The 26691-nt window shown below is 31.2% G+C and overlaps 1 protein-coding gene across 1 annotated transcript; it reads right to left on the bottom strand.

The window, feature by feature from the left end:
* LOC145060110 (protein FAR1-RELATED SEQUENCE 5-like) lies at window positions 1–1731 on the bottom strand. Its single transcript, XM_079007834.1, has 8 exons — window positions 1720–1731; window positions 1623–1643; window positions 1453–1473; window positions 1103–1355; window positions 890–1030; window positions 618–801; window positions 391–514; window positions 1–102 (listed from the first exon to the last, which is right to left on the bottom strand). Exons 1-8 carry the CDS (start codon window positions 1729–1731, stop codon window positions 1–3), a joined length of 858 nt encoding a protein of 285 aa, XP_078863960.1.
* Window positions 1732–26691: the final 24960 nt, after the last annotated feature.

Here is a 26691-nt window from a genome sequence, read left to right as displayed (position 1 = left end):
CTAATAAAGATTGATGATGTCTTTGTGGAGAACATTGAAGATTCCATATAATATAAAAAATGTCTTTTGGACGTTTGGATGGTTATAAACATCGATAGGAATCTGAAAAAAAGAAACACATAAGAATCATTACATAACATTTTTTCACATTGTGAATTCACAGTGTGATTTATGATTTAGATTTGTTTCTTTCATCATATGCAAATTTACATTGTGAATTCACAGTGTGCTTTATGATCTAGATGGTTATAAACATATATAGGAATCAAGAAACAAAGAATATACCTTTTCCTCAAGTTTTTGAGTGATGTGCCACATGCATAGTCTACGCTTGGATTCATGAAAAACAAAATTAACAACTTTCTTCATTGATGAATCTTAATCTGTTACAATCATCATGGGTGGCTTGACAAATGCTTTATGAAACTCTTCAAGCAACCACACATATGCATCTGTTGTCTCACGAGCTAGTAAACCAGCAGCAAAGGTAACACAACGCTTGTGGTAGTCAACTCTAGTAAAAAGAACAAATCTCATAGAATACATAAATATTTTTGATAAGTATTATTAAAAAGAAAAAAATACCATAAAAAGAACAAATAAGGATTCAAAATTACTTGTTTGTTTGAGAAGTAGCATCAAAAGATAATACATCTCCAAATTCCTTATAGTTGGCTTTCGAAGTATCAACAAACCAAAAAAGTCCAGTAAGATGATCATCAACATCTTTTTGGATCTCAAATGAAAAATTAGAGAAACACAATTTTCTATTTGTGAATATATCCACAACCATTTGAGAATCTTTAACACCAATTAGAATTCAAATCTCTATGAAAAATTTTGAAGTCGACTGCAGTCCCTCCCCTAGAATCAAAGCCACCCTTCATACGAATCACCAAGTTATAAGCTTTTGAAGCACCAATGTTACAAGTACCAACCTTATGTATAAAAGATTCATCAAGAAAATAGATTGTCCTATTAATCCTTAATAAGTGCAACTGATCTTGAGTAACAAGTTCATGGTTGTGATCTTCAACAAACACATAAATGTAGAACATTAAAGAACATCTGAGATTCTTAAACTTTGAAATAGAAGGTCAACCATTCTTCTTAGAAGAAGTTCTCTTTCTCTTAACATCTGAAAATTTCACATTAATATTTTCATTCTTGAACGACTCCGTGAAACCAGAGCTACTACATGTGGAATATCTAAGACAAATTTTGCCATCATTGTATCTTTTTTGACTTGACATATGCACATCAAAACTAGATTCTTGACCATAAGTCTTGTAAAAGTCAAGACCAATGTCCAACGAATCAAACAACAATATTTTGAAAGTCTTCTTATGTATTAACTTATCATAACAAACGAGCTTAAAGAATTAGTATTGTAGAGCTCAAAATCAAAACTATAACGAGAATTACTACTATTTGAATGATTAATATTCATACTTGAAGATGATTAGTCATGAACTGCAAAAGCAATAAAAACATATATTTTATTACATTACATATAAAATGTGAAATTTATATTAAGAAAAAATACCTATGTGATTGTTCATTAATAGTTGAATGCAAATCTGAACAAGAATTACTGTTATTTCAATGATCAATATTCATACTTGAAGATGATTGATCATGAACTGCAAAAGAAAAAAACATCTTTTTTATTACATTACATAGAAAATGTGAAATTTATATTAAGAAAAAAATACTTACGTGATTGTTCATTAATAGTTGAATGCAAAACTGAACAAGAACTTAGAGAACTCATAATGAATTGGTAACCTGAGTTTATATAGATATTAGAATTGATAATGATACAAAAAAGGAAACAAATAAACTAGATAATCACAAAATTTTTAAATATACACACAAGATAAGATAAGATTCTGAAAATCACTAAAAGTTTGGAGATAATTTAAATGTCGAAGATGCATTACAGACGATTGATTATAAAAACGATCGAAGGAAAAACAGTAACATCAAACACATATTCAACATACGACATAAAATTAGCAAATTAACAATAAAAACATAACTATTTGAAGATTAAACGGTAAAATCATGAGAATTTGACAATCAGACGGGTACAATAACAATAAAAATTAGTTGATAAACAATGCATCGGAAGAACAATGGTAAAATGGGAATCTATAATTGACCTAATTATCACAAACGAAAGATGAATAGATGTTAAAAATACCTGATTATTAGCTGAAATCTGAAGAAACTATTAGTAAATCGGATAAAATAGGTTGAGATTTCGAAGAACAGGAGAGAGTATTTTGAATCGATTGGTGGTTAAGATGATGAACAGTAACCGAAGAAGATAACGGAGACAAATAGGACTATTAAATTAGAGCCTAAAATTACCAAAATACCCCCTCTATGTTTATTTTGGTTAATTAAGGGTTAATGGCCAATATTAAAAGAAAATAGATGGTTAAGATAGGTTTCTTGGTTCCTTGATCCATATTGGTTCTCTATTGAACTTTCTCTCTCTCTCTCTCTCTCTCTATATATATATATATATATATATATATATATATATATATATATATATATATATATATATATATAGTATATTTAAAATTTAATATGTTTGGTGCTTATGATTTACAAGCTTTGATATTAACATTTATTAAATTAATAAAGTTTAAAGTTTTAAACGTATATTGACGTGTCCAATATTCCTCCACCGCTTGAACATATAAACTCATGATAGAAATTAATAAAATCATTTAGGATTGAATTTTCAATCTCAACTATTATAAAACTCTTAGTCACTACACCCCCATTGAAGTTTCATAATGCTTAAGAACACGAAAATCGTCATTCACAAAACCCCATACATGTTGGTATATACCATTATCGAACTTATTGGCAGCCAAACAATTTGGTACCAACTATATACTTGGTACGGTAGCGGTAACAAATTTTTTCTACCAACTATAATTGGTACGGTATACGGTTTAGTGAAAAAATGAATTGGTACGGTATACGGTTTGTGCGATCAAAATATCAAGCTAAACAAGGGATGGGTCAAGACCTGCTAAAACAGAAGAAATAAAACTCTTAAAGATCAGTTAGGTAAACATAGAGTTTTTTCATAAATCTTTTTATAGAGTTTGATGTTTTTTATGTTTCTTGATAGTTGAATGTAGAATTAGATTTCGACTTGGGACTACTGATTATATTGCTTCCGAGGTTCTATTGAAGGAGCGTTATTCATTGGAATGTGATTAGTTAGTAGTCTATCAGTATTTCTTTAAATAAAATATAATAAAATTTTCATAGAAAATATAAAATGGATTATTATTTGATTGTTTTTCAGGTGGTTTTATGGTGCTATTATGTGTGAAATGGTTGTCGGCTGTCCACATTTCTACTCATATAATCCAACGACAACTTTTAGGAAGATAATATGTATTTTCAATCAAAGAAATATTTTATATTAAGGTTAAATTATATACATATCATGTGAAGTTTTCGTTGTTTTTTTGTTTTATTATTTATATTCGTTGATAGGGAGTATAAGGTGTTTTTCTTTTATACGGTTTCAAATAGAGAAAAAGTAGTTCATAAAAGTTTTTTTTATTGTAATATTTCAGAGATGTTAGATTCAAAAAGACGACAATGATAAAAAGTGTTTTCCCAATTCAATTTCATTCTAAACAACTTCTAACTCTTTGTCTTACATTAGTTTAAGAAACTAAAGTTGAAATGCCCTAATGATAAAAAGTTTTTTATTGTACTTTTTTGATTTATGTATTTTGTAGACATCTATCTATGAATGTTTGTATATGATTATAGGAACACCAAGTCTCGAAAGGCCCTAATGACATAATTTTGTGGTATTATGTATGTTTACATTTTAAAGCTATCATCTTAATGTTTGTTTATTATTAATTCAATAATACCAAATCGAGGTTTATACCGTTAGGTATTAGGTTATAACCCATGTGTATTATAATACGGTTGACAAATAAATTAACTATAAAACTCATAAAATTGCAAAGAGTTATTTTTATACACATTATTTTTATCCCTTCTTAAAAAAATTACAGAATAGTCCTGTGTAAAAGAACACATAAATGGTTTGTGTTTAAAAATCATATTTACATATAGGATTATGGTAACAAAAGATCAGAATGAAAAAACAATAGTAAAGAACATGAAGGTGAAGTTTATGCTGAAAATGTCGTAAGATGAATGTATAATTGACCCTCTACATGAGGATCCCCATAATTTATAGCTTTCATCTTCTATCTTTACACCTTTCTTCTTTATCATCATCTTTTTGTTAGCAATGAGAAAATCTTCATGTTATCAATAAAAAAATGCTATGTGAAAAAAACACAAATATTAGCTTATCAGTGCTTGCAGGGTGGAAACAGTGAAGGAGCGAACATATTAGCTTATCAGTAATGGCTGAAATATTAAATGATGTTTTGGGAAGAAATTACTTTTCAAGCATCTCCAAAGGGTGACATTTCTATAAAATTACAAAATAATAACTCATTTACCGGTAAATCAAACAAAAGTAAAAATAATGGAAGGAAGTAATTAGATTTAGGGAACTTTTACTTTAGATGTGAAGCTTTGAATAAATGATGTTTAGACGAATACTATTGTTTAATTTAAATTGATAATCATTTAATGATTTTATATAATTGAATTGTATCATTATTTATAATATTTTTTAAACAAACATGTTTCCTTTTTCCAACTAATAGAATGGTAAAATGATCATTCATTTTAATTCAGATGATTGATTTAGTTTTTTTTATCTTTATTTATTCAGCCCTTGATTTGGATACATCATTTATCTTTTTAGTACTTTATAATAAGAAAAGAAACATACAATTGGTTATAGTCTTAATATGTTAAATGATTAGTTTAGACAATTAACTTTTAGTTGGTAGTTAGGTAGCATCTATATTCAATAAACAGAACCATATCATGTGATAAAAAACCAAAAAAATTCAAAGTATATTGCCCTTTCATGCCCAAAATCATACCATACTCGAAACCCAAAAAAATAAAATACATTGCCCTTTCCCGAAAAATATCATACCAAGTGACATAAAACCATGGCTATGGCTGGTCCAAACATATATGGGGCCCAGAGCGAAAAAAAAGAGCCCCTCAATGAAAAATATAATAAATATTAAAAAAAATATCATTTACTCTTCAATATAGACGTGTTCAATTAGCAGTAACCTTGGTTTAAAAAAGCGCCGCCTAGGCAAGCTTAATGCGCTAGGCGCCCAAGCGATGACTGAAAGCGCTTCAAGTAATGAGATGCGATGCGATTCCCTTAAGCAGTCGCCTTTTCCGCTTTTTCCCGCTTTTTACCACATTGCGCTTAAGCGCTTAAAAGCGCTTAGGGTAATTAATAGAAAATGGGCTTTTAATTAAGTAAGATGGGCCTATAGGTTTATATAAATAAAGGAAAAGGATGGAAACGTAGAATCAATATTGACAGATGCGATAAACACAATTACACAAACAGAGCAAATCGTATCATCGCTCCAACTCATCTTCTCCAAGTAATCGGAAATCAATTATGCTAATGTTTTCTACTTTCATTCCATTATACTAATCTACATATTCTATTCTTTTCTCAAGTCTGAAACTCTAAACTCTGATAGTCTGAAGTATGAAATTTGGTCATTGTCACAACTAGAAATTTTGTGCCTTGTAACCAAAAACTTAAGAGCATGTATGATGCTTACTTTATGACATCAAAATTTGCAATCAAATACACCATACAAGCATTACAAATAGTCAACAAGCAAATGGGAAACCCTATAAGTTCTTGTTTAGGTCCATTTTGGACTAGGACTTCCTTATTGGGCCCAATGGACCAATAAGCTTCCAATTTGACTATCTTGGGCTTAGAATCCTTAAATGGGCTCTAATTGGACCCACTTTCATTTATTTCAACATTTTGGGCCATATTGGGCCTACAATGAAATAAATTAAATATTATGAACCATTATGAACCATAATTAACCTAAACTAGCCCAACAAAGTATAAAAATCACACTTATATTTTATAGGGCCAACACTCATTCAACTTAACTCTAGTATGGGCTTAGGGGCAATAAAGCCCAAAAATCTTTTTCTTCTCTTCAAATTTCGGCCCAAGCCCATGAAAAAGGAAGAGTTGACTTTCATAGCCACCTCATTTTTGCATGTTGGTTCTCCATGCAACCTATCTCATACTTCCATGCACATGTCACCTCAAGATCTACATCTTTCTCTCTCTCTTGCTCTCGGCCGAACACAACACACACACACTCACAAAAATTCACTCCATTCTCTCTAAGTCTTGAAGAACATCTCCTCACTCCTTCTTCAAAACTTTCGAGATCTAAGGAGCTTTCAAGAAAATATATCCACAAATTCTCCACTTAAGGTAAGATCAAGTTAAGATCTATGATTTTGGTACTTTGTTTTATCAAAATCTTCTTCTAATCCATGTAAAAAATCTTGATCACTCTCCTAGAAACTCTCTAAGTTCGAGATCTTCCAAGGAGAGGTACTAGGGCCAAACCTTCTTCTCACTTCTTCTAAAAGCCGAAACCACACCCAAAGGTGAGCTTCATACCCCCTACTTTTCAATTTTTATAAGTTTTGTGGGGGGGGGTGGAATACAAGCAAATGTGTAGATCTATGAGTATATGTATGCTTTGTGTGATTTCTATGCTTGTACATATGTTCTTATGTGATTGCGGTGTTGGATCTAGTCAAAAAGACCTTAAAACCGAGATCCACAATAAGTTGTATGAAATAAGTATAAATTATGTTATTTCACCCAAATCATTTCTAGGAAAATAACCAAGTTGGTTAAAGTGAACATCTTTGGGCTTAAGACCCATTTTTGGACTCAAAATGCTAAAAATATGAAACTAAAGGACCCAAAATGACAAAATACAAATTCTGAAGGTTGAGATGAGTCAAAACAGTTTTAAAAATGTATTTTCTGAAAATTTACTCTTTTGAAGGATTAAAATGTGAATTTTTAAACATATTGGGCCAAAAATGAACTTTTCGGCCCAACATAGCCCAAATTGCGAGATTTTTAATTTAGAGGGGCTGAAACTGCACTTTTCTGTAAAACAGGGGACTACTAGTGTACCAAGTCCATTTCAAGGGTTAAAAATACTTTTCAAATTAGGAGGGACCAAAAATGCAAAAATTTTCCATTTTGGGTCAAAATTGTAAAAATTGCGAAATTAGAGGTTTCAGCCGAGAAAACTTCATTTTGAGGGACTAAAACTGTTTTTCAAGTAAATTTGAGCTGAAAATTACCTTTTCAACAAGTTTTGATACTAAAGTGTCAAGAAAAATGGTTTAAGGACTAAAATGGAAATTCTTTTATACAAAGGGTCAAAAGTGTAAATTTATCCAAAAGAAAGGGGCTGCAGAAAGTAAAATTCTAATGTTTTAAACAACCAATCCGTTATGATGAAATACTAGTACCACGACTACCGATGAAACATAATACACCTTCAACACCAAAAATCATTACCAAACGAATTGATTCGGTCTCGAATCAATAATGAATCAAAAATCTATACACGACGATACTACAATATACACGCTGAAATTACGGGAAGTCAATACACACGTTGAAATTACGGGAAGTCAATACACACGTTGAAATTATGGGAAGTCAATACACACGCACGTTGAAATTACGGGAAGTCGATACACACGCACGTTGAAATTACGGAAATTATGGGAAGTCAATACACACGCACGATGAACCGAATCTGTCGACCATTCCTCGACAACTTTGTCATTGTCTTCATTGATGACATTCTCGTCTATTCACGAAGCGAGGAAGAGCATGGTCAACATCTCTGACAAATTTTAGAAACTCTGCGATCGGAAAAGCTATACGCAAAACTCTCCAAGTGTGAGTTCTGGCTCCGTAGTGTGAACTTCCTGGGTCATGTTGTTAGTCAAGAAGGAATTCTTGTGGATCCTTCCAAGGTCAAAGCCGTCGAAGGATGGGCCGTCCCGACAACACCCACGGAAATTCGTCAATTCTTAGGTCTAGCAGGCTACTATAGGAGGTTTATTCAAAACTTCTCTAAGATCGCCAAGCCACTTACCTCACTTATGCAAAAGGGCGTATCATTCAAATGGACAGACAAACAAGAGGTTGCATTCCGAACCCTGAAGCAAGCCCTCTGTAGTGCCCCGGTACTATCTCTACCAGAGGGAACGGAAGATTTCGTGGTCTTCTGTGACGCGTCGAATCAAGGCTTAGGTTGCGTTCTCATGCAGCGTGGAAGGGTGATAGCTTACGCATCCCGCCAACTAAAGGCGCACGAAGTGAATTATACAACCCATGATCTGGAATTGGGAGCCGTGGTCTTTGCTCTGAAGATTTGGAGGCATTACCTTTATGGTACGAAGTGCACCATCTTTACGAACCATAAAAGTCTCCAGCATATCTTGAATCAAAAAGAGCTGAATATGAGGCAACGGAGATGGGTCGAATTATTAAACGATTACGAGTGTGAAATCAAGTACCACCCGGGTAAGGCCAACGTGGTAGCTGACGCATTGACCGGAAGGAGTACTCTAATCGTCGTGCGAAAACACTCTCAATAACCATTCAATCTCACTTAACCACTCAGATTGGAGTAGCCCAGTCAGAGGCCATGAAGACGGAAAACAGAGCAAGCGAAGCATTGCGCGGAATGGAGAGGAATCTAGAGGCAAAAGAGGACAGAGTATACTATTTCATGAACCGTATTTGGGTCCCTAAACTCGGAGGATTTAGGGAGGTAGTCATGAAGGAAGCCCACAAGACGCGATACTCCATCCATCCCGGCTCAGACAAGATGTATTTGGATATTAAACAACACTATTGGTGGCCTAACATGAAGGCAGAGATTGCCACTTATGTCGGTAAGTGCCTTACTTGTGCCAAGGTAAAGGTGGAGTACCAGAAGCCCTCAGGGTTATTACAGCAACCGGTAATCCCTGAGTGGAAATGGGAAGGGATTTCTATGGATTTCGTGACCAAGCTACCCAAGACGTCGGATGGACTAGACACCATATGGGTAATAGTCGACCGACTGACGAAATCTGCCCATTTCCTGCCAATAAAAGAATCCTACAAGATGGAGAGATTGACACGTTTATACATTCGAGAAATCGTGAGACTCCACGGAGTACCAGTGTCTATTATCTCGGATAGAGACAGTAGGTTCACTTCACGTTTTTGGCAATCACTCCAGAAAGCACTGGGAACTCATCTCGACATGAGCACCGCTTATCATCCACAAACGGATGGTCAAAGCGAACGAACCATTCAAACGCTCAAAGACATGCTTTGCGCATGTGTGATAGACTTTGGGAAGTCTTGGGATACCCATTTACCTTTAGTCGAATTCTCGTACAACAACAGTTACCATTCGAGCATCAAGGTCGCTCCTTTCGAAGCACTGTACGGGCGTAAGTGTAGGTCGCCGTTATGTTGGGCTGAGGTGGGTGACACCCAACTAGCAAAAGCACACACATTGGACAAGACGCTAACGGGACCGGAGATCATTCGTGAAACCACAGAAAAGATCGTTCAAATCAGAGCTCGATTACAAGCATCGCGCGACCGACAAAAGAGCTACGCCGATAAACGGCGAAAGCCCTTAGAATTTTAGGTTGGGGATCGAGTACTGTTAAAAGTCTCACCTTGGAAAGGAGTCGTTCGTTTCGGGAAACGGGGAAAACTAAACCCACGATACATTGGACCTTTCGAGATCGTCGCCCGAATAGGTCCAGTGGCGTATAAACTGCAACTACCCACAGAGCTAAACAGTGTACACCCCGTGTTCCATGTCTCTAATCTAAAGAAATGTCTATCGGATGAAACACTCGTCATTCCCCTTGACGAGATTGAAATCAACGACAATCTCCTGTTCGTTGAAGAACCGGTTAAAATCATGGACAGGGAGGTGAAGCGTACTAAGCAAAGTCGCATCCCGATCATGAAAGTACGATGGAATGCGAAGCGTGGGCCAGAATTCACGTAGGAACGCGAAGATCAAATGAAGCAAAAGTACCCACACCTATTCTAGCATTCTCAAATCTAGCTTTCAAACAGAATTTCGGGACGAAATACCCTCTAACGGGGGGATGATGTCACAACTAGAAATTTTGTGCCTTGTAACTACAACACATAAGTAAAATTTTGAATCAAAAACTTAAGAGCATGTATGATGCTTACTTTATGACATCAAAATTTGCAATCAAATACACCATACAAGCATTACAAATAGTCAACAAGCAAATGGGAAACCCTAGAAGTTCTTGTTTAGGTCCATTTTGGACTAGGACTTCCTTATTGGGCCCAATGGACCAATAAGCTTCCAATTTGACTATCTTGGGCTTAGAATCCTTAAATGGGCTCTAATTGGACCCACTTTCATTTATTTCAACATTTTGGGCCATATTGGGCCTACAATGAAATAAATTAAATATTATGAACCATAATTAACCTAAACTAGCCCAACGAAGTATAAAAATCACACTTATATTTTATAGGGCCAACACTCATTCAACTTAACTCTAGTATGGGCTTAGGGGCAATAAAGCCCAAAAATCTTTTTCTTCTCTTCAAATTTCGGCCCAAGCCCATGAAAAAGGAAGAGTTGACTTTCATAGCCACCTCATTTTTGCATGTTGGTTCTCCATGCAACCTATCTCATACTTCCATGCACATGTCACCTCAATATCTACTTCTTTCTCTCCCGCTTGCTCTCGGCCGAACACAACACACACACACTCACAAAAATTCACTCCATTCTCTCTAAGTCTTGAAGAACATCTCCTCACTCCTTCTTCAAAACTTTCGAGATCTAAGGAGCTTTCAAGAAAATATTTCCACAAATTCTCCACTTAAGGTAAGATCAAGTTAAGATCTATGATTTTGGTACTTTTTTTTTATCAAAATCTTCTTCTAATCCATGTAAAAATCTTGATCACTCTCCTAGAAACTCTCTAAGTTCGAGATCTTCCAAGGAGAGGTACTAGGGCCAAACCTTCTTCTCACTTCTTCTAAAAGTCGAAACCACACCCAAAGGTGAGCTTCATATCCCCTACTTTTCGATTTTTATAAGTTTTGTGGGGGGGGGGGGGAATACAAGCAAATGTGTAGATCTATGAGTATATGTATGCTTTGTGTGATTTCTATGCTTGTACATATGTTCTTATGTGATTGTGGTGTTGGATCTAGTCAAAAAGACCTTAAAACCGAGATCCACAATAAGTTGTATGAAATAAGTATAAATTATGTTATTTCACCCAAATCATTTCTAGGAAAATAACCAAGTTGGTTAAAGTGAACATCTTTGGGCTTAAGACCTATTTTTGGACTCAAAATGCTAAAAATATGAAACTAAAGGGCCCAAAATGACAAAATACAAATTCTGAAGGTTGAGATGAGTCAAAACAGTTTTAAAAATGTATTTTCTGAAAATTTACTCTTTTGAAGGATTAAAATGTGAATTTTTAAACATATGGGGCCAAAAATGAACTTTTCGGCCCAACATAGCCCAAATTGCGAGATTTTTAATTTAGAGGGGCTGAAACTGCACTTTTCTGTAAAACAGGGGACTACTAGTGTACCAAGTCCATTTCAAGGGTTAAAAATACTTTTCAAATTAGGAGGGACCAAAAATGCAAAAATTTTCCATTTTGGGTCAAAATTGTAAAAATTGCAAAATTAGAGGTTTCAACCGAGAAAACTTCATTTTGAGGGACTAAAACTGTTTTTCAAGTAAATTTGAGCTGAAAATTACCTTTTCAACAAGTTTTGATACTAAAGTGTTAAGAAAAATGGTTTAAGGGCTAAAATGGAAATTCTTTTATACAAAGGGTCAAAAGTGTAAATTTATCCAAAAGAAATGGGCTGCAGAAAGTAAAATTCTAATGTTTTAAACAACCAATCCGTTATGATGAAATACTAGTACCACGACTACCGACGAAACATAATAAACCTTCAACACCAAAAATCGTTACCAAACGAATTGATTCGGTCTCGAATCAATAATGAATCAAAAATCTATACACGATGATACTACAATATACACGCTGAAATTACGGGAAGTCAATACACACGTTGAAATTACGGGAAGTCAATACACACGCACGTTGAAATTACGGGAAGTCAATACACACGTTGAAATTACGGGAAGTCAATACACACGCGGGAATTCACCAGACGTCGATACACCATCTTTGGGCCCGAAAGTTTCAAATCGTGCTTGTTGGGCCTAGCTAGCCCAATGACATGATCTTTAGGCCCGAAGGAAACTCGCTTACATGTTGCCGGGTCTTATATAACCTAATTCCATGTAAAAGGACTTTCACTGGCTTTTGTGCTATTGGGCCCCAAGGGTCTTTTGGTACTGCTAGCAAAGTCGAGAATTCACCAATGCGATTCGGGCCAAGGGCCTTTCGCATTCACGATAGACTTGAACGACTTATGGAAATAGCGGGGGCTTCGAACCCTCTTTTCTCCTCGGTTGTGGGGCTATGGGAAGTCAGGGTGGTTGGATTAAGTGAATAGTACGGACGACGCCTAAGGGATCGTTTGTATAGTTGTAAACTAGTCGTTTTCATTAATGCGTGTTTATAACAATTCACAATCCATAATTAATCCAATGTCGCCTGGAATTATCGAATACACACGGCACAACGGTATAATAAAATACAAAACGCGTAATTCAAAGTATTAGGAAAACATCGGGTTTTCCTAGGGTTTTAAATTCATACACCTACAAGATGCATACCAAGTCTAACGATTTTTTTTTATTTATAGAAACAAACAAGCATACTTACGGATCTTCACACTTTTTACACGATACTCTTTTCAGAAAATATCGGATTTTCTGGTGGTTTTCAAAACAATACAAAACATTATATTTCAAACATTACTTATGAACTCACCAACATTTCATATGTTGACGTTTTTCAAAATACTTCTATTCTCAGGTAACAGGTAAATCGAAGGGAAAATGTACTCAGTGATGCCTTGTTGTTTGTTTAACTAGTATCGAACAATCTACTTTTTGGAATGTAATATTATGAAACAATGTACCAAATGTAAACACTACCAGTTGTACTATTTCAATGCATGGTGATGAGTGATGTTATGTTTCCTGTATATTCACTGTGATGGTATTCAATTGAGTCACAACAGCCCTCGGACGTTTTCGCCGTCTGGTTCAGGGGTGTGACAGTCATTATACTTATACATTGTCTGTTAAGTTGTTTGCTATTAACTGGTGTTACACTGTTAAGTCATACACATAGTTCATAAATTATTTGTTATCATGCATGATAGTTTAGACGGTTTCTAGTTATAACTTACGAGTTCTGATGATTTAATATGATGCTACTTTGATATTATGAGATTTCTAGGTATTTATAAGTATTTCCATATGTTTTATATTTTTTTTCAATTTGGGGCGCATCATGTTCTCTAGGCGAGAAACTTTCGCTTAGCGCTAAGCGCATCGGTCCCTAAAGGCTTTAGCGCTTTAGGGCACTTTACGCTTTTTAAAACCAAGACAGTAACAAGCAAACTAAATTGTTTATCTTTTGAGGTAATTTGAGTTTCAACCAACTTTAGGCCCTAAAAATAATTTAGGTAATATATATATATATATATATATATATATATATATATATACATATATATATATATATATATATATATATATATAGAGAGAGAGAGAGATTAGGGTTCAATTGAGAAAAAAAAGGTTGAGAATGGGGAATCATTCTCAACCACTCATTTATTTTTGCCGTAAAAACGTCCGTCGTACCAGCAGAAATGGGAAAGGAATAGACATGTGTTTTCCAACAAAACATGTTTCCTTAAACTATGCTAATCATTACCTTAATATATACAAAAACATAGTTTTTTCATTTTTTTAAAATTTTTAAGAAGCTATTTTTATCGAAAAATGATTTTAAATATATCAAAATTCATGATTTTTTATTCTCTACAAATAGACATCCATATTGATATATTTTTAAGATAAAATAAAAAATTTATTTTTTTTATATTTTCAGCTATCGTTATTCATAAGTGAATAAAAATGAATCAGATTTTTACTACAGTAAATTCGTTATTCAGTTATGAATAAAAACTATGATTAATTTATTTATTTTTTTTTATTTTTATTTTTTTTTATAGTTTAAGTATCATTCATATATGAATATAGCATATAATAAACATAGTATATTCATGTTTAAATATTAGACGATGCATTTAGTTATGAATATTACATAGTATATTCACTTGTGAATATTAGATGGTATATTCACTTATGAATATTAGATAATATTTTCATATCTGAATATTACATAGCATTACATGGTATATCACATGTGAATATTACATAGTATATTCATTTGTGAATATTAGATGATATATTCACTTATGAATATTACACAGTATATTCACATATGAATATTACACAGTATATTCACATATGAATATTACAAGGTATTTTCACAAATATATATAATTTTTATATGTTATTCACATATGAATAACATACAGATTTGCATATTTGTTTTTTTTTGTTTTAATAATCATATACTGAGAAAACATATTCATATATGAATATAACGTGCTAATTTAGTTCATGCATTTCATCAAACAGTTGGAGTACATACAATTTAACTTTTTTTAAAAATGTTAAAAACATGATATTTTGACTATTTAAATCTACAAAGGAGTAGATTGATAGAGAATTATATGAAATTTAAAAAAAAAACATTTGATATTTTTCTAACCTCAATTTTCAAGTTTTATTGGATAATCGATGTTGAATGAATGATATGAAGTGGATTTTTGTTGATTATCGATGATGTTGATCTAATAACACTGGGAGTATAATTAATCATAGATGTTGAAGATCTGATCATATTCAAGCACAATTGAAGGTTGAATTAAAAGAACCAAAAACAAATTTTTGTTGTTAACTGTTGAATCGTGTTGATTATTGATGAAGATCGATGATTGATTAGCACTGGATGATGTTGATGATGGTTTAATTGAAGAAATCTGGATGATTGTTGAAAGTTGGAGAAGAAATTTGGATGATGAACGATGAATGGGTTTGAACTACAGATGCGTATTTGAGATTAAATGTTGTTCTCATATTTACAAGTTTGCCACCATGTCTTTTTATGCTTGAATAAAATGAGTGGTTGAGAATGATTCCCCCATTCTCAACCTTTTTTATTTTCTCAATTGAACCCACCTATATATATATATATATATATATATATATATATATATATATATATATATATATATATATATATATATATATATATATATATATATATATATATATATATATAGACCACGTAACCCATAAATTCAGGGCCCCTAGAGTCGCGGGCCCTTGGCGGTCGTCCGGGTTGCCCACCGTTTGGACCTCATAAAACCAAACATTAAAATCAACGTATGATTCCCTATAATGCAAAACACCATACATGTGACAAAATGAATGGAAACAGAGGGAACAACATTCAAACTTGGGTGTTTTTTTTCAACTTCGTACTCTTTTTAGCATCTTAATTTCCCTTTCTACCACTATTGGAAAGTTTAGTTAATCCGAATCTTTATAGCATTAACTTTTCAACATGTACGCAACGTTTTTCAAGTGATTGTTTTAATGCTATACCTTTAAAGTGGCTACAAACGACTTTTTATAGCATCCTTCGTTGCCTTGTTTCCACTGTTGAAAATTATGATGCTTTTGACTTTTTTTCTATGACAATTTTGCCTTGTTTTCTCTTGATGGAATTTATGTAATTCAACAGGTGACAAATTAATTCCATGATATAGAAAGAACACCATATTTTGCTCATGTCCTTTTTTGTCAAGTGCTAATGAGTCGAAACAACAAAAAATCCAGTTAGTTATAACAATGTTCTTTTTACTCAAATCACTAAAAAGCTAAAAAGAATAGTCTTGTTTAGTACACGAGTGTAACAGAAAATAATGAAATTACGATGCTTCACCTTCTTTGCTGCCATCTCACAGATGGAAGTCTTGCATTTCGTTTTGCTTTTCATAACCATTAAAAAAGAAGACATAATTTAACAATATTAACGACAAAGGAAACATGTTTAACTCCATATAAAACATTACCATAACCAAAATGTGCATAAATTTGAAACAAAAAAGAACTTACCGATGTGAGGAGTTCTATTAGAACCATGTCATGTTGATCCACCTTTCATCCCCCGGGGCAAAAATACATTAAATAATTCAAGCACAACTAGGTATATCCAAGACAAATTCAGAAAAAAATCTAGTTACATATTTCAAGAGTGTACCTCTAGAAAAGTATGATTATCTCTAGGAAACTTGTAGAAACAATGTTGAGCAAACCCAAAGTAGAACTAAATGTTGAGGTTGGAAAACTCTTCTATTAAACACTAAAATAGAATTACAATAGGAGAAGCAACTCTCACACTCAACTATTACAAAAAACCAACCTTCTCACTAACACTCTCACTCTAAGTGTTATACTATCTGTTTCTCTGTGTTTGGGATGCTTCTCAACCGAAGATAAAGCCTCTATTTATAGCAAGGTTGCAGAAATCAGGATTAATCGTGGATTAATTGTTTAGCGTTCTCCAACCGTCGAGGATTAGGGTATTAATCGGAAATTTAGGATTAATTGGGTTTGTCGGGATTAATCGGTCAAAAAAGTCAAAAATGTCAAAAAAAAATTCAAAATTCAAAAAATCAAATTTTTTCTTTTTCCTTCAAATTTTTAAAATTTTCAAATTTTCAAATATTATACAAAAATGTTCATATTTTCGTATTTTTAAATTTTCAAATATTATACAAAAATGTTCATATTTTCGTATTTTTAAAATTTCAAATTACAAAATTTCTTATTTTCTAATTTTAAACTACTTGTTTTTCTTAAGATTTATTAATATTTGATTAATTTTAATATTTTAGTAATAATTTGTGGTCCCCGATTAATCCCCGACAAGACCGATTAATCCCTTAACACTAGTTGACCGTCGAACAATTTTTACAACCTTGATTTATACCCATGGCAGCCACCATTTGTGCAACCTTTATTAATTGTGTTCATCATAGGGTAGGAAGAAAAACTTGTCACCATAGGTTTCATTTTCTCAACAAAAATGGCTATTGTAGCTTTGGAGGCTAGGACACAACACTAAACTCCCAATTCATGTAGGCAGTTTATCAAACGATTGTGGTGCACATTCAAATCTACTAAACCAAGTTAATCGATTCTATGAACACATTTTTTTGTGGTTAAACTTGAAACCTAAAAAAAGATAAGTACAAAATGAGAAGAGTTTGCCAAAAGATGGAGAACATGGTGGTGGGTATAGATGGTATTGGCATTAACGGAAGATAACCAAATGAGCCATGGTTGAACACAAAATCAAACCCACATGTTTCCATGCCGTCGAATGAAGAGAAAGATACATGGGAGAATTAGGATTAAAATAAATATATCAAACAAAGTCTACAAAAGAGTTTTTTCCTATATATTCCGATCATGGTTATTAAATTACAAAAAAAAATGTTGAATTGGTTCCTGATTTCTAGGATATTCAACTAAGAAGGTAGAATTCAAATTTAAAAACTCTTTGATATCACTAATTAAATGGCTGATTTTTCGGGTTCAACATGGAAAATGATATAATTTTCATACGATTTTGAAAAAGAATAAGAGGATAAAAATGGGATTGGCAAAGATTTTTGGAGTGAGCGGAAGTTGAAAAAGATCTCATGGCAAAGCATTGTGTAGAAAGTTGTCATGTTTATTAGAAGAGGTAGATTCATTTTTCAAGATTTTTTTTTAATTTTTTATTCTGAGTAATTTATTTATTTAATTATCATGTGGTGCTTTAAGCCCCTTAATTTCCATACAGATGATCCAAGTTTCATTATGATTGAATTTTTTAATTTCCGTAGAGATTATCATGTGGTGCTTTAAGCCCCTTAAATATTTGTTAATTTTCATTTAGTGCAAAATGAAAATGATAAATCTTTAATGATCAGATTTACCTTGGATTTTTTAATTAAAAATGAACGTTTTAAAAAACGTTACAACCTTAAAACTAGTTTATTGTTAGTTTGAGCATAAATTAGAATGATATATGATAGTTCGACGGGTAGACAAGATACTAAAAGGAAAGCAAGAGTTGCTACAATTATTGGGAGCTTTTTGAAGTACTAATAACATGCATGTTTATTGTTTTAAAGGGAAAAAAAAAGAGTAATCCCATGTACGTGATATGGACTATGAGTAGAGGTGACAATCGTGTCGTGTCGTGTCGGGTTCGTGTCGTGTCGTGTCGAAACACTAAACAGGTTGAAAGTGCACAACCCTAACACAATCCATTTAATTAACGTGTCGTGATGTGGCAACCCATTTATTTTCGTATCGAGTTCACGTCGGGTTTCGGGTTAAGGCTATACCTTGAAATATGTTGTGTCATGTGAGGTTAAAAGATTGAGTATGTTGAAGAGTAGGAGTTGAGTAGGCGGAAAGGAAAAACTAATAGTTTGGAGGCAGAATAGATGAAGTAATAGCAAGTTCAGATGACAAAATTAAAAGAGTGGGAGTTGGGGAAGCGGATAACAAAGTCATGAGGATGTGAGAGTGGTGAAAGAGACTGGGTGGTTTGGGAGAGAACGGAAAAACCGAAATGAAGTTTTGATCTAGACGGCTAAGTCATTTCAACATTACAAAACAATTCAATTCGAAGGTTTTATTTTGCTTAGATTATTTAAATAATTCAAAAAACTTACATATAAATAAAAGGGTCATTTTCGAGTCATATTCGAGTTGAAATTCTCAACCCCAACCTTACCCATTTAATTTTTGTGTCGTGTCGTGTCAACCAATTTATTTAAACGGATTGAAATATCTTACCCAAACCCATTTATTTCCTGTCGTATTTTGGGTCATGTTAATTTTTGCCACCTCTAACTATGAGAGCTTGAAGAAGATCGTTAGAAGGTGGCCATAAAAATATGCATCATTTCTATCATCGGCCCATGGACGGTCCTGAAAAATGAAATATTCTTAAAGACCTAGGAGAACAAAAAAAAAGCCCTTATCTTTATTATAATTTTGTATTTTTAAACGAAAATATATAATGAAAAAAATTGGACCCTATGCAGCTGTCCACTTTACCCCTCTAAGCCCCATGATCGGCCAACATGAAGGGACATGGTAATGGATAAAATTATCTACTCTTGACCTCCTTTTTTTTGTTCCACTTATTGGAACTTTGACTACAAAATTACAATGTGGGACTTATCCCATATTGGTGGAAGAGAAAACTTTCTCCCACCTTATATGTCTAGTCCCACTCATTTAATTAAATGAGTCAAGTAATGGGTTAAGCATATTTGGCTTGGGTTGTGGTGTTGGATTAGTCTAATTGGACTCAAAATGGGCTAATATCAAGAGAATATTTAATGGTCAAAAGATGGGCCTTGGGCCTTGGGACTCTTGGGGTCTTCCTGATTAATTAAATAATTTTTAATTACGAAATTAATTTTTATTCTTTAATTTTATTAAATTCGTAATTACTGAATGACAGGTTTTGACAGTTATTTTCGGTTTTGACAGTTTCCAACTGTCATAACTAATACCTATAAATACCTGTTTCATTCATCTGTGAGGGGTTACAGAAATCATTTTCACACCACAAAAATTCTCTTTCAAATTCGTTCTTCCAAAAGATGAAGGGAACATAAGAATTTCGTCAGATTCATGATCACTTCTTGGATTGATTGTTGTATCCTCTTGACAGATCCCCACCAGGGAAATTTCTATCTTAGGACATTGCATTGCAGGCCTCAATCTGTGAAATTTCCTGATTATATCTCCTGTGTAATCTTAATACAAGTATGTTTTTCTGTATATTGATTCTTATATTTTAGATATATTTGAATTTCGTTTGTTTTATTTCAATTAGAATTGTTGATTGTATACTTATGTCATAACACCACTTTCATATGTATCGATCTTCATATGTTAGTGGTTTTTAAGATGAGTAAAAATTTTGAGATAGAGTCGGTGTATTTCAGCTTTTTGTAAGCTATTGCCAAAAGGTAAATTAACCATTTTTTTCTAAAATATATTGTGATTGTATTTATTTCAAAATTTTATTTTAAGAAATTGTTTAATGTTATCCCTTGATATTTACTTTTTTTTTAATCAACACGTGTAATACACGAATTTCATACATAATATACTATAAACAAAAATTTTTATACCCCAAAACTTTTCAACTTCTTTTTAAAAATGTCACCTTTTTAGAATCTATAATTATTTCAACAATAGCAATTTTTTAAATACTTTTATAATTTGTTATTAATTATAAGTCGTTTAAAAATTACAAACACTAATAATAACTAGCGGAAAAACCTGGGCTTCGCTCCAGACGGTTTTTTATGTTTTTTATTAAAAAGTATAAAAGTATTGACTGTAAGGACCAAAAGTGTCAAAATGACTAAAGAATTAAAGATGTTGAAATTAGCAAGTTTTTAGAAAATAGACCAAAGTTGTCAATTCCTTAAAGTGTTGTGGCCAAACTTTGTATATTAAAAGATTCCTAAAAAATGTAAAAATTTTAATTCCAATAACCAACAGTATCAAAATGGCTAAAAAATAAGACTAAAATTGATAAAAACATACAAGTTTACTATTCATAAGAAGGTAACATTCTTTATATATATATATATATATATATATATATATATATATATATATATATATATATATATATATATATACTAGGTTACAACCCGTGAAACCACAGGTAAAAGATTTATAAATTTTTATTAAACTAATAAGATATAAATTTCGTTTAGACTTTTAAATTGATTATTTTAAATTAATATATATATATATATATATATATATATATTTTTAATTAAATACAAAAATCTACTATTTTTATAGAATTAACAATCTGAATGAATGCATCACAACTTTCTCATTTCAATTATGATCCATTTAAGCTAACAGGGTTGAAAACATAGAGTTTTCATTTAAAAATATATTTCATTATAACTAATAAACAAACCCATCATTTTTATTTATATATTTCAAATATCATTTACTAATACAAATGCTCTATTACATCTTTAAAGAAAAGCCCAAAACGACACCACCAAATTCAAATAAAATACACTATAACAGTAATATAATATGAATGAAAAGCCACACATAATTGTTTCAATTAAAAAAACAAATTTTGTGAATCCAAATGTGAAACAGATTTCAGTTCATATATCTTTTTTAACTCATATTAATTCACATTCTTTGGTAAATTCTTCACATACACTGTCTTTACCTATATAAGCAAGCTCGCATCTGATGACTTAAGTCGATTATAATAAATATAGAAAAACAAAATACGAAATATTCATATAAGAGAAAGTTAAAGACTTGGCGTTTGTGGGGTTAACCCATCTGAGTGTTGGAGCATTCTTATTAAACTCTGTACATGCATGTTTATTAAACTCAATTAAGCAAATTCATAGTTCCTCCTAGAATTTCATTGATCCTGCAACGGATTACGCAATAAAAAAAAAGTTGTAATTGGTTTTAAGGGTGTTGAGAACAATTATAATACATACAACAATCAATTAGTAGTATTTATTAAACATTTAGCAACCAACCATTCTCAAAACTTTCTCTTTGTCTTCTAGTGTCCAACTCTTAGGAGCATTGCCAATGAATAACTTATGTTGTCCTTGAGAGAACACCTCACATTTTTACCCTTAGATAACAACAAAACCAAATATATGATATCAACAACTTAATATTATTTAAAAAATATAAAATTATAGCAATACCTGCAATTCTTTAGTATTAAGTTATGTTTTTATAAAGATCAAAATATGCTAAAGAGATTGAATAATACTTGTAAAATCATAATCTACACATAGTTTAGAGTTAAAATATTCATACATTTATATACATGTATTATGTGTGTCAAAATGTTCATATCTTTCTAGCTTGCTGAGAAATTGTATCTCAAGAGACTGGAATTAAAAATTTTCATTTTTCTATAATGTATCTTTGTAAAGTCTAATTTTTTTATTGTTATGCTTCTTTTTTTTTTTTTTTTTTTGTATTTAAGAGTTTCAAAACAGTTCTTGATCTGATAACAGAGACGTTCTTTAAGCATGGTCAAATATGCATAAGCACAAATAAACAAAAGTATCTCATCTTGTACTTCTATGTTTAATTCAAAGTGTCGTTTATGAGAGCTAGAAAGCAGAAACTCCATTGACATAAGACAATACTAATATGAAAAATGGTCAACCTTTATATTTACCATTTTTTCGTTTTTTTGGATTTCCAATCAAACTTTTCAAGTCACAACAAAATTAACTATAATGTTTTCAAATGGAGTTTTAATAAGATAGAGAATACTTACCCCATCAGTGCCTCCTCAACTTGCTCATAACACTGCAAGTCATCCAACACTTGGTTTGCGGAAATTGAAGCAATTCATCGAAGATATATCTAAACAAAACAGGTGCTGAGAAGATGAAATTTTCTATGACATTGTGATAACCTATGAGTTGAAGAGTCGCAAATAAATAAACACAAAAGTTTGGACAACGAATCGATATAATTAACTTCATCAAGAAACTTATTGTGGGATTGTGAAAACATTGAAGATATGAGAACAAATCAATGAAGAAGTGACCGAAGTCTTTGGTTTTCAGCTTTTAGATAGCATCGAGAGAAATATCGTTTGTATAACAATTCAAATTTTGAATATTGAAGAATGCATCAAGAGTGGAAAAATTATATATGCGAAATCCTTAATTTGGTTGCTGATCTTCTGGCCTTAATTTAGAAAGTGTGGTTTTACCTAATTACGACCTTGATTTTAAAACGGTTTGAATTGAACGATGCAAAATACAAGCCAATATTTAAACGAAGCAAGGGTATATGAGGAAATTCAATATGATAAAAAATGATTTGTGGGAGTGTCACATGTCAAAAAAAGGATTCATATATATATATATATATATATATATATATATATATATATATATATATATATATATATATATATATACTAGGTGTAAGACCCATGTATTATATGAGTTTATTTAAAAAAAAATTAAATATAAAATTTTAACAATTTAAAATTTTTTGAATGTATAAGAAAAATGAGAAAAATTTTGAATTATTAAAATTAATGAAGCTTTAATGTATTGAATACATTACATATATAAACCATTTCAAATAAATTCTTTACATATATATTACGTTACATATTAAATGTTGAATTTTAATTTAATAAAATGAAAAATACAATAAAATGACAAGTGGAAAATAGAAAATTTAAAAATTTTAGAAAATGTCATGTGTCTAAATGAATGAGAAGAGGACATGTGGCAAAAAACCTTCGTTTATTACAGTATATATATATATATATATATATATATATATATATATATATATATATAATAAAATAACGTTAGATTAAAAATAATAGTTGATATTTTAAAAATCATAAAGAAAGTTAAATATTGTCGTATAAGTAATTTTGAAACAAATATATATATATATATATATATATATATATATATATATATATATATATATATATATATATATATATATATTAAAGATATGAAGCTTAGGAGTAGTAAACTTGTCATTTTTTTGGCAGAAATGGTCCTTGCATTTTGCTCCTCATTTTGACATATTTTGACATTTTTGGTCCTTCCAATCAATATTTTTACACTTTTTAGGAACCTTTTAATATTTAAAGTTAGGCCACAAAACTTTAACGGTTTGACAACTTTGATCCCTTTTCTAAAAATTTGATAATTCCTACCTCTTTAATTCTTTAACCATTTTGAAACTTTTGATCCTTGCAGCTAAAACTTTTACATTTTTTCATAAAAACATGAAAAAAACGGTCCGAGGCAAACTTCGGGTTTTTCATCATTGCACTTTCTACATCTATCATATTTATAAATTCGGAAACAATATTGAAAGCTTCTGGCCCCCCGCGTAGCGGGGGTAACCTTTCTAGTTATTTATTATAATACTTAAACGTAATATATATATATATATATATATATATATATATATATATATATATATATATATATATATATATAGGGTTAGGATTAAATGTGAATCACAAATATAGTGTGAATGTGCGACTAAATTCTAACCATTAGATTGATAAAAGGTGAAAAGATATATATATATATATATATATATATATATATATATATATATATATATATATATATATATATATATATATATATATATATATATATATATATATATATATATATAGGATTAGGATTAAATGTGAATCACAAATTTAGTGTGAATGTGTGACTAAATTCTTATCATTAGATGGATAAAAGGTGAAAATATGTGATCATAGGGTACATGGTATTAACATAGACTATCATTTACTATATAACCATACTTAATTACTTATAAATGCATTTTATTAAGAGAGAGAAATGATAAATACATGCATCTTTGGCAACAAAACCAAATTAATTATTAATAATCAAATCTTAAAAATACAAAAAAAAACAAAAATTACGTTTGAGAATTCAATTTCCATTTATATCATTATAATTCTTAGAACATTACCAAGAATATTTTCTTTATTAGAGACTCCTTTGAACATTACCAAGAATATAAATTAATTTTTCATACTTACCATTTTAATTCTTCAAGAATAAGTTTTTATTGGAGATTGTTTTGAACGTTTTAGGAATATAATTCTATTTCAATTGTTACCATTCTCATTCTTGAAGATATTTTCATTTTTATCATTATAATTCTTAGAGAATATGTTTTTTATTGGAGATTGCTTTTAACATTACCAATAATATAAATCAATTTCATTCTTACCATGTTAATTTTTGAAGAATAAGTTTTTATTGGAGATTGTTTTGAACGTTGAAGGAATATAATTCTATTTCAATTCTTATCATTCTCATTTTTTAAACAAAAAAAAAAGATGTTAAACACTATATAACATATTCTTGAATAATATGTAATCAAATAATATATTTTTGATATGAATTCTGAATGATTGAGTCGCCACATCGACACTATATAGGATTTTTAGTTGCTTGCGGTGCTCTAAATATATCGATAATTCTATCAGATTCTATAAGAATGTGAGATTTTAAACATATTTTATATGAATGTGATCAAATTCTTCAAGAATGAGATAAAAAAATCACATCTGATATACAATAATTCTTGTGATGTAAACGAAAATTCTAGAAGAATGAAACTATAAGAAATTAAGCATATTCAATAATGTTACCATATTCTTTAAGAATGTGAAAAAAAAATACCAAATTACAACACAAAAATGTAACACATAATTTTACAGAGCAACAATGCCAAATGTATTTTTTTATACCTAGAAAACACATATTTATACAAACCATTTGAGCTTTATTTATTACAAAGCTCCATATATAAAATAGAACAATTGATCATGCTCCACTCTATATAAGTAAATTCATACTCTGGTTTGATTAAAAATACGCAATTACATCTTTCACATTGAAGTCCATGCATTTTCTTTTAATAAGAGACAAAAATTTCCTTCAACAAAACCAATATGTCTGTCTTCTTCGTTTTCTACATTATATCTCTTTCGAAATTAATATACAAATTTTTATAATAACCTTCATCAATTGTCATCATTCCAAATTCTTCTATAATACAACTTCTTTTTGTCTCATTAGATTCAACCAATGACTCCAAATTTGCCATACAGGACCCATCTAAAAAAGCATATCAAAATAGATTATGTGCATTTCAATGGGTAGCACCCACTTTCGTCCATCTTCATTTTTAATGTGGATTTTCCATGGAGCCCCTGTTTTAAATAGTAGTAGAATCAAATATTATGAAATTTCTCACAAACAAAACATACCTCGCAAAAAGAACAATCAACTTCCAAAATTACAGATGCAAAATCATAGTTCAACAACATGAAAATCCAATACATACGCTTAGGCAATCAAATGTGAAAAATATGTGCAGAAATATGAGAGATCGTTCATACTCACACTTCCTCATCGGATCAACCTTGACTCCAACTCTGAAAAACATAAACCCACAGGAGCCATCATCACCGAAATTCTTACCATTTATCGCCCAACCTGATTGTGATTCTAACATCATCCTTACACTCAACCAAAAAAAATCAAGCAATCAATCAATTTGATTCCGACCTAACAAATCCAAAAACTGAATATACTAAAATGATGGAATTAATGCATAGTTCACCGGATAATCTTTAATCTTACCTTAGGGAAGGTCCGCTGAGGGAATCAGATGGCCGTACACAAGGTTGTATTTGTTTTATCAGTGGAGATAAACTACATATGATATAAGTACGCCTGGAAGGAATCTATGTGCTACATATTGGTAATTGTCTTGAGGACGGTGCAAAGGGTGGATAATGTTTGATGGTGGTAAAGATTTGGTCATGAAGTTTATTTGATACCATAATTACAGGCAATTAACAATAAGTTACCATAATTGTAGGGAAGTTATATATGAATAATAATTAATTTAAATA

This window comes from Lactuca serriola, chromosome 6 (assembly GCF_051521515.1).
Source record: "Lactuca serriola cultivar US96UC23 chromosome 6, Lser_US96UC23_V15, whole genome shotgun sequence".
Taxonomy (NCBI): Eukaryota; Viridiplantae; Streptophyta; class Magnoliopsida; order Asterales; family Asteraceae; genus Lactuca; species Lactuca serriola.
Note: the sequence above shows the minus strand (reverse complement) of the source record. Positions and strands in the feature narration are given on the sequence as shown.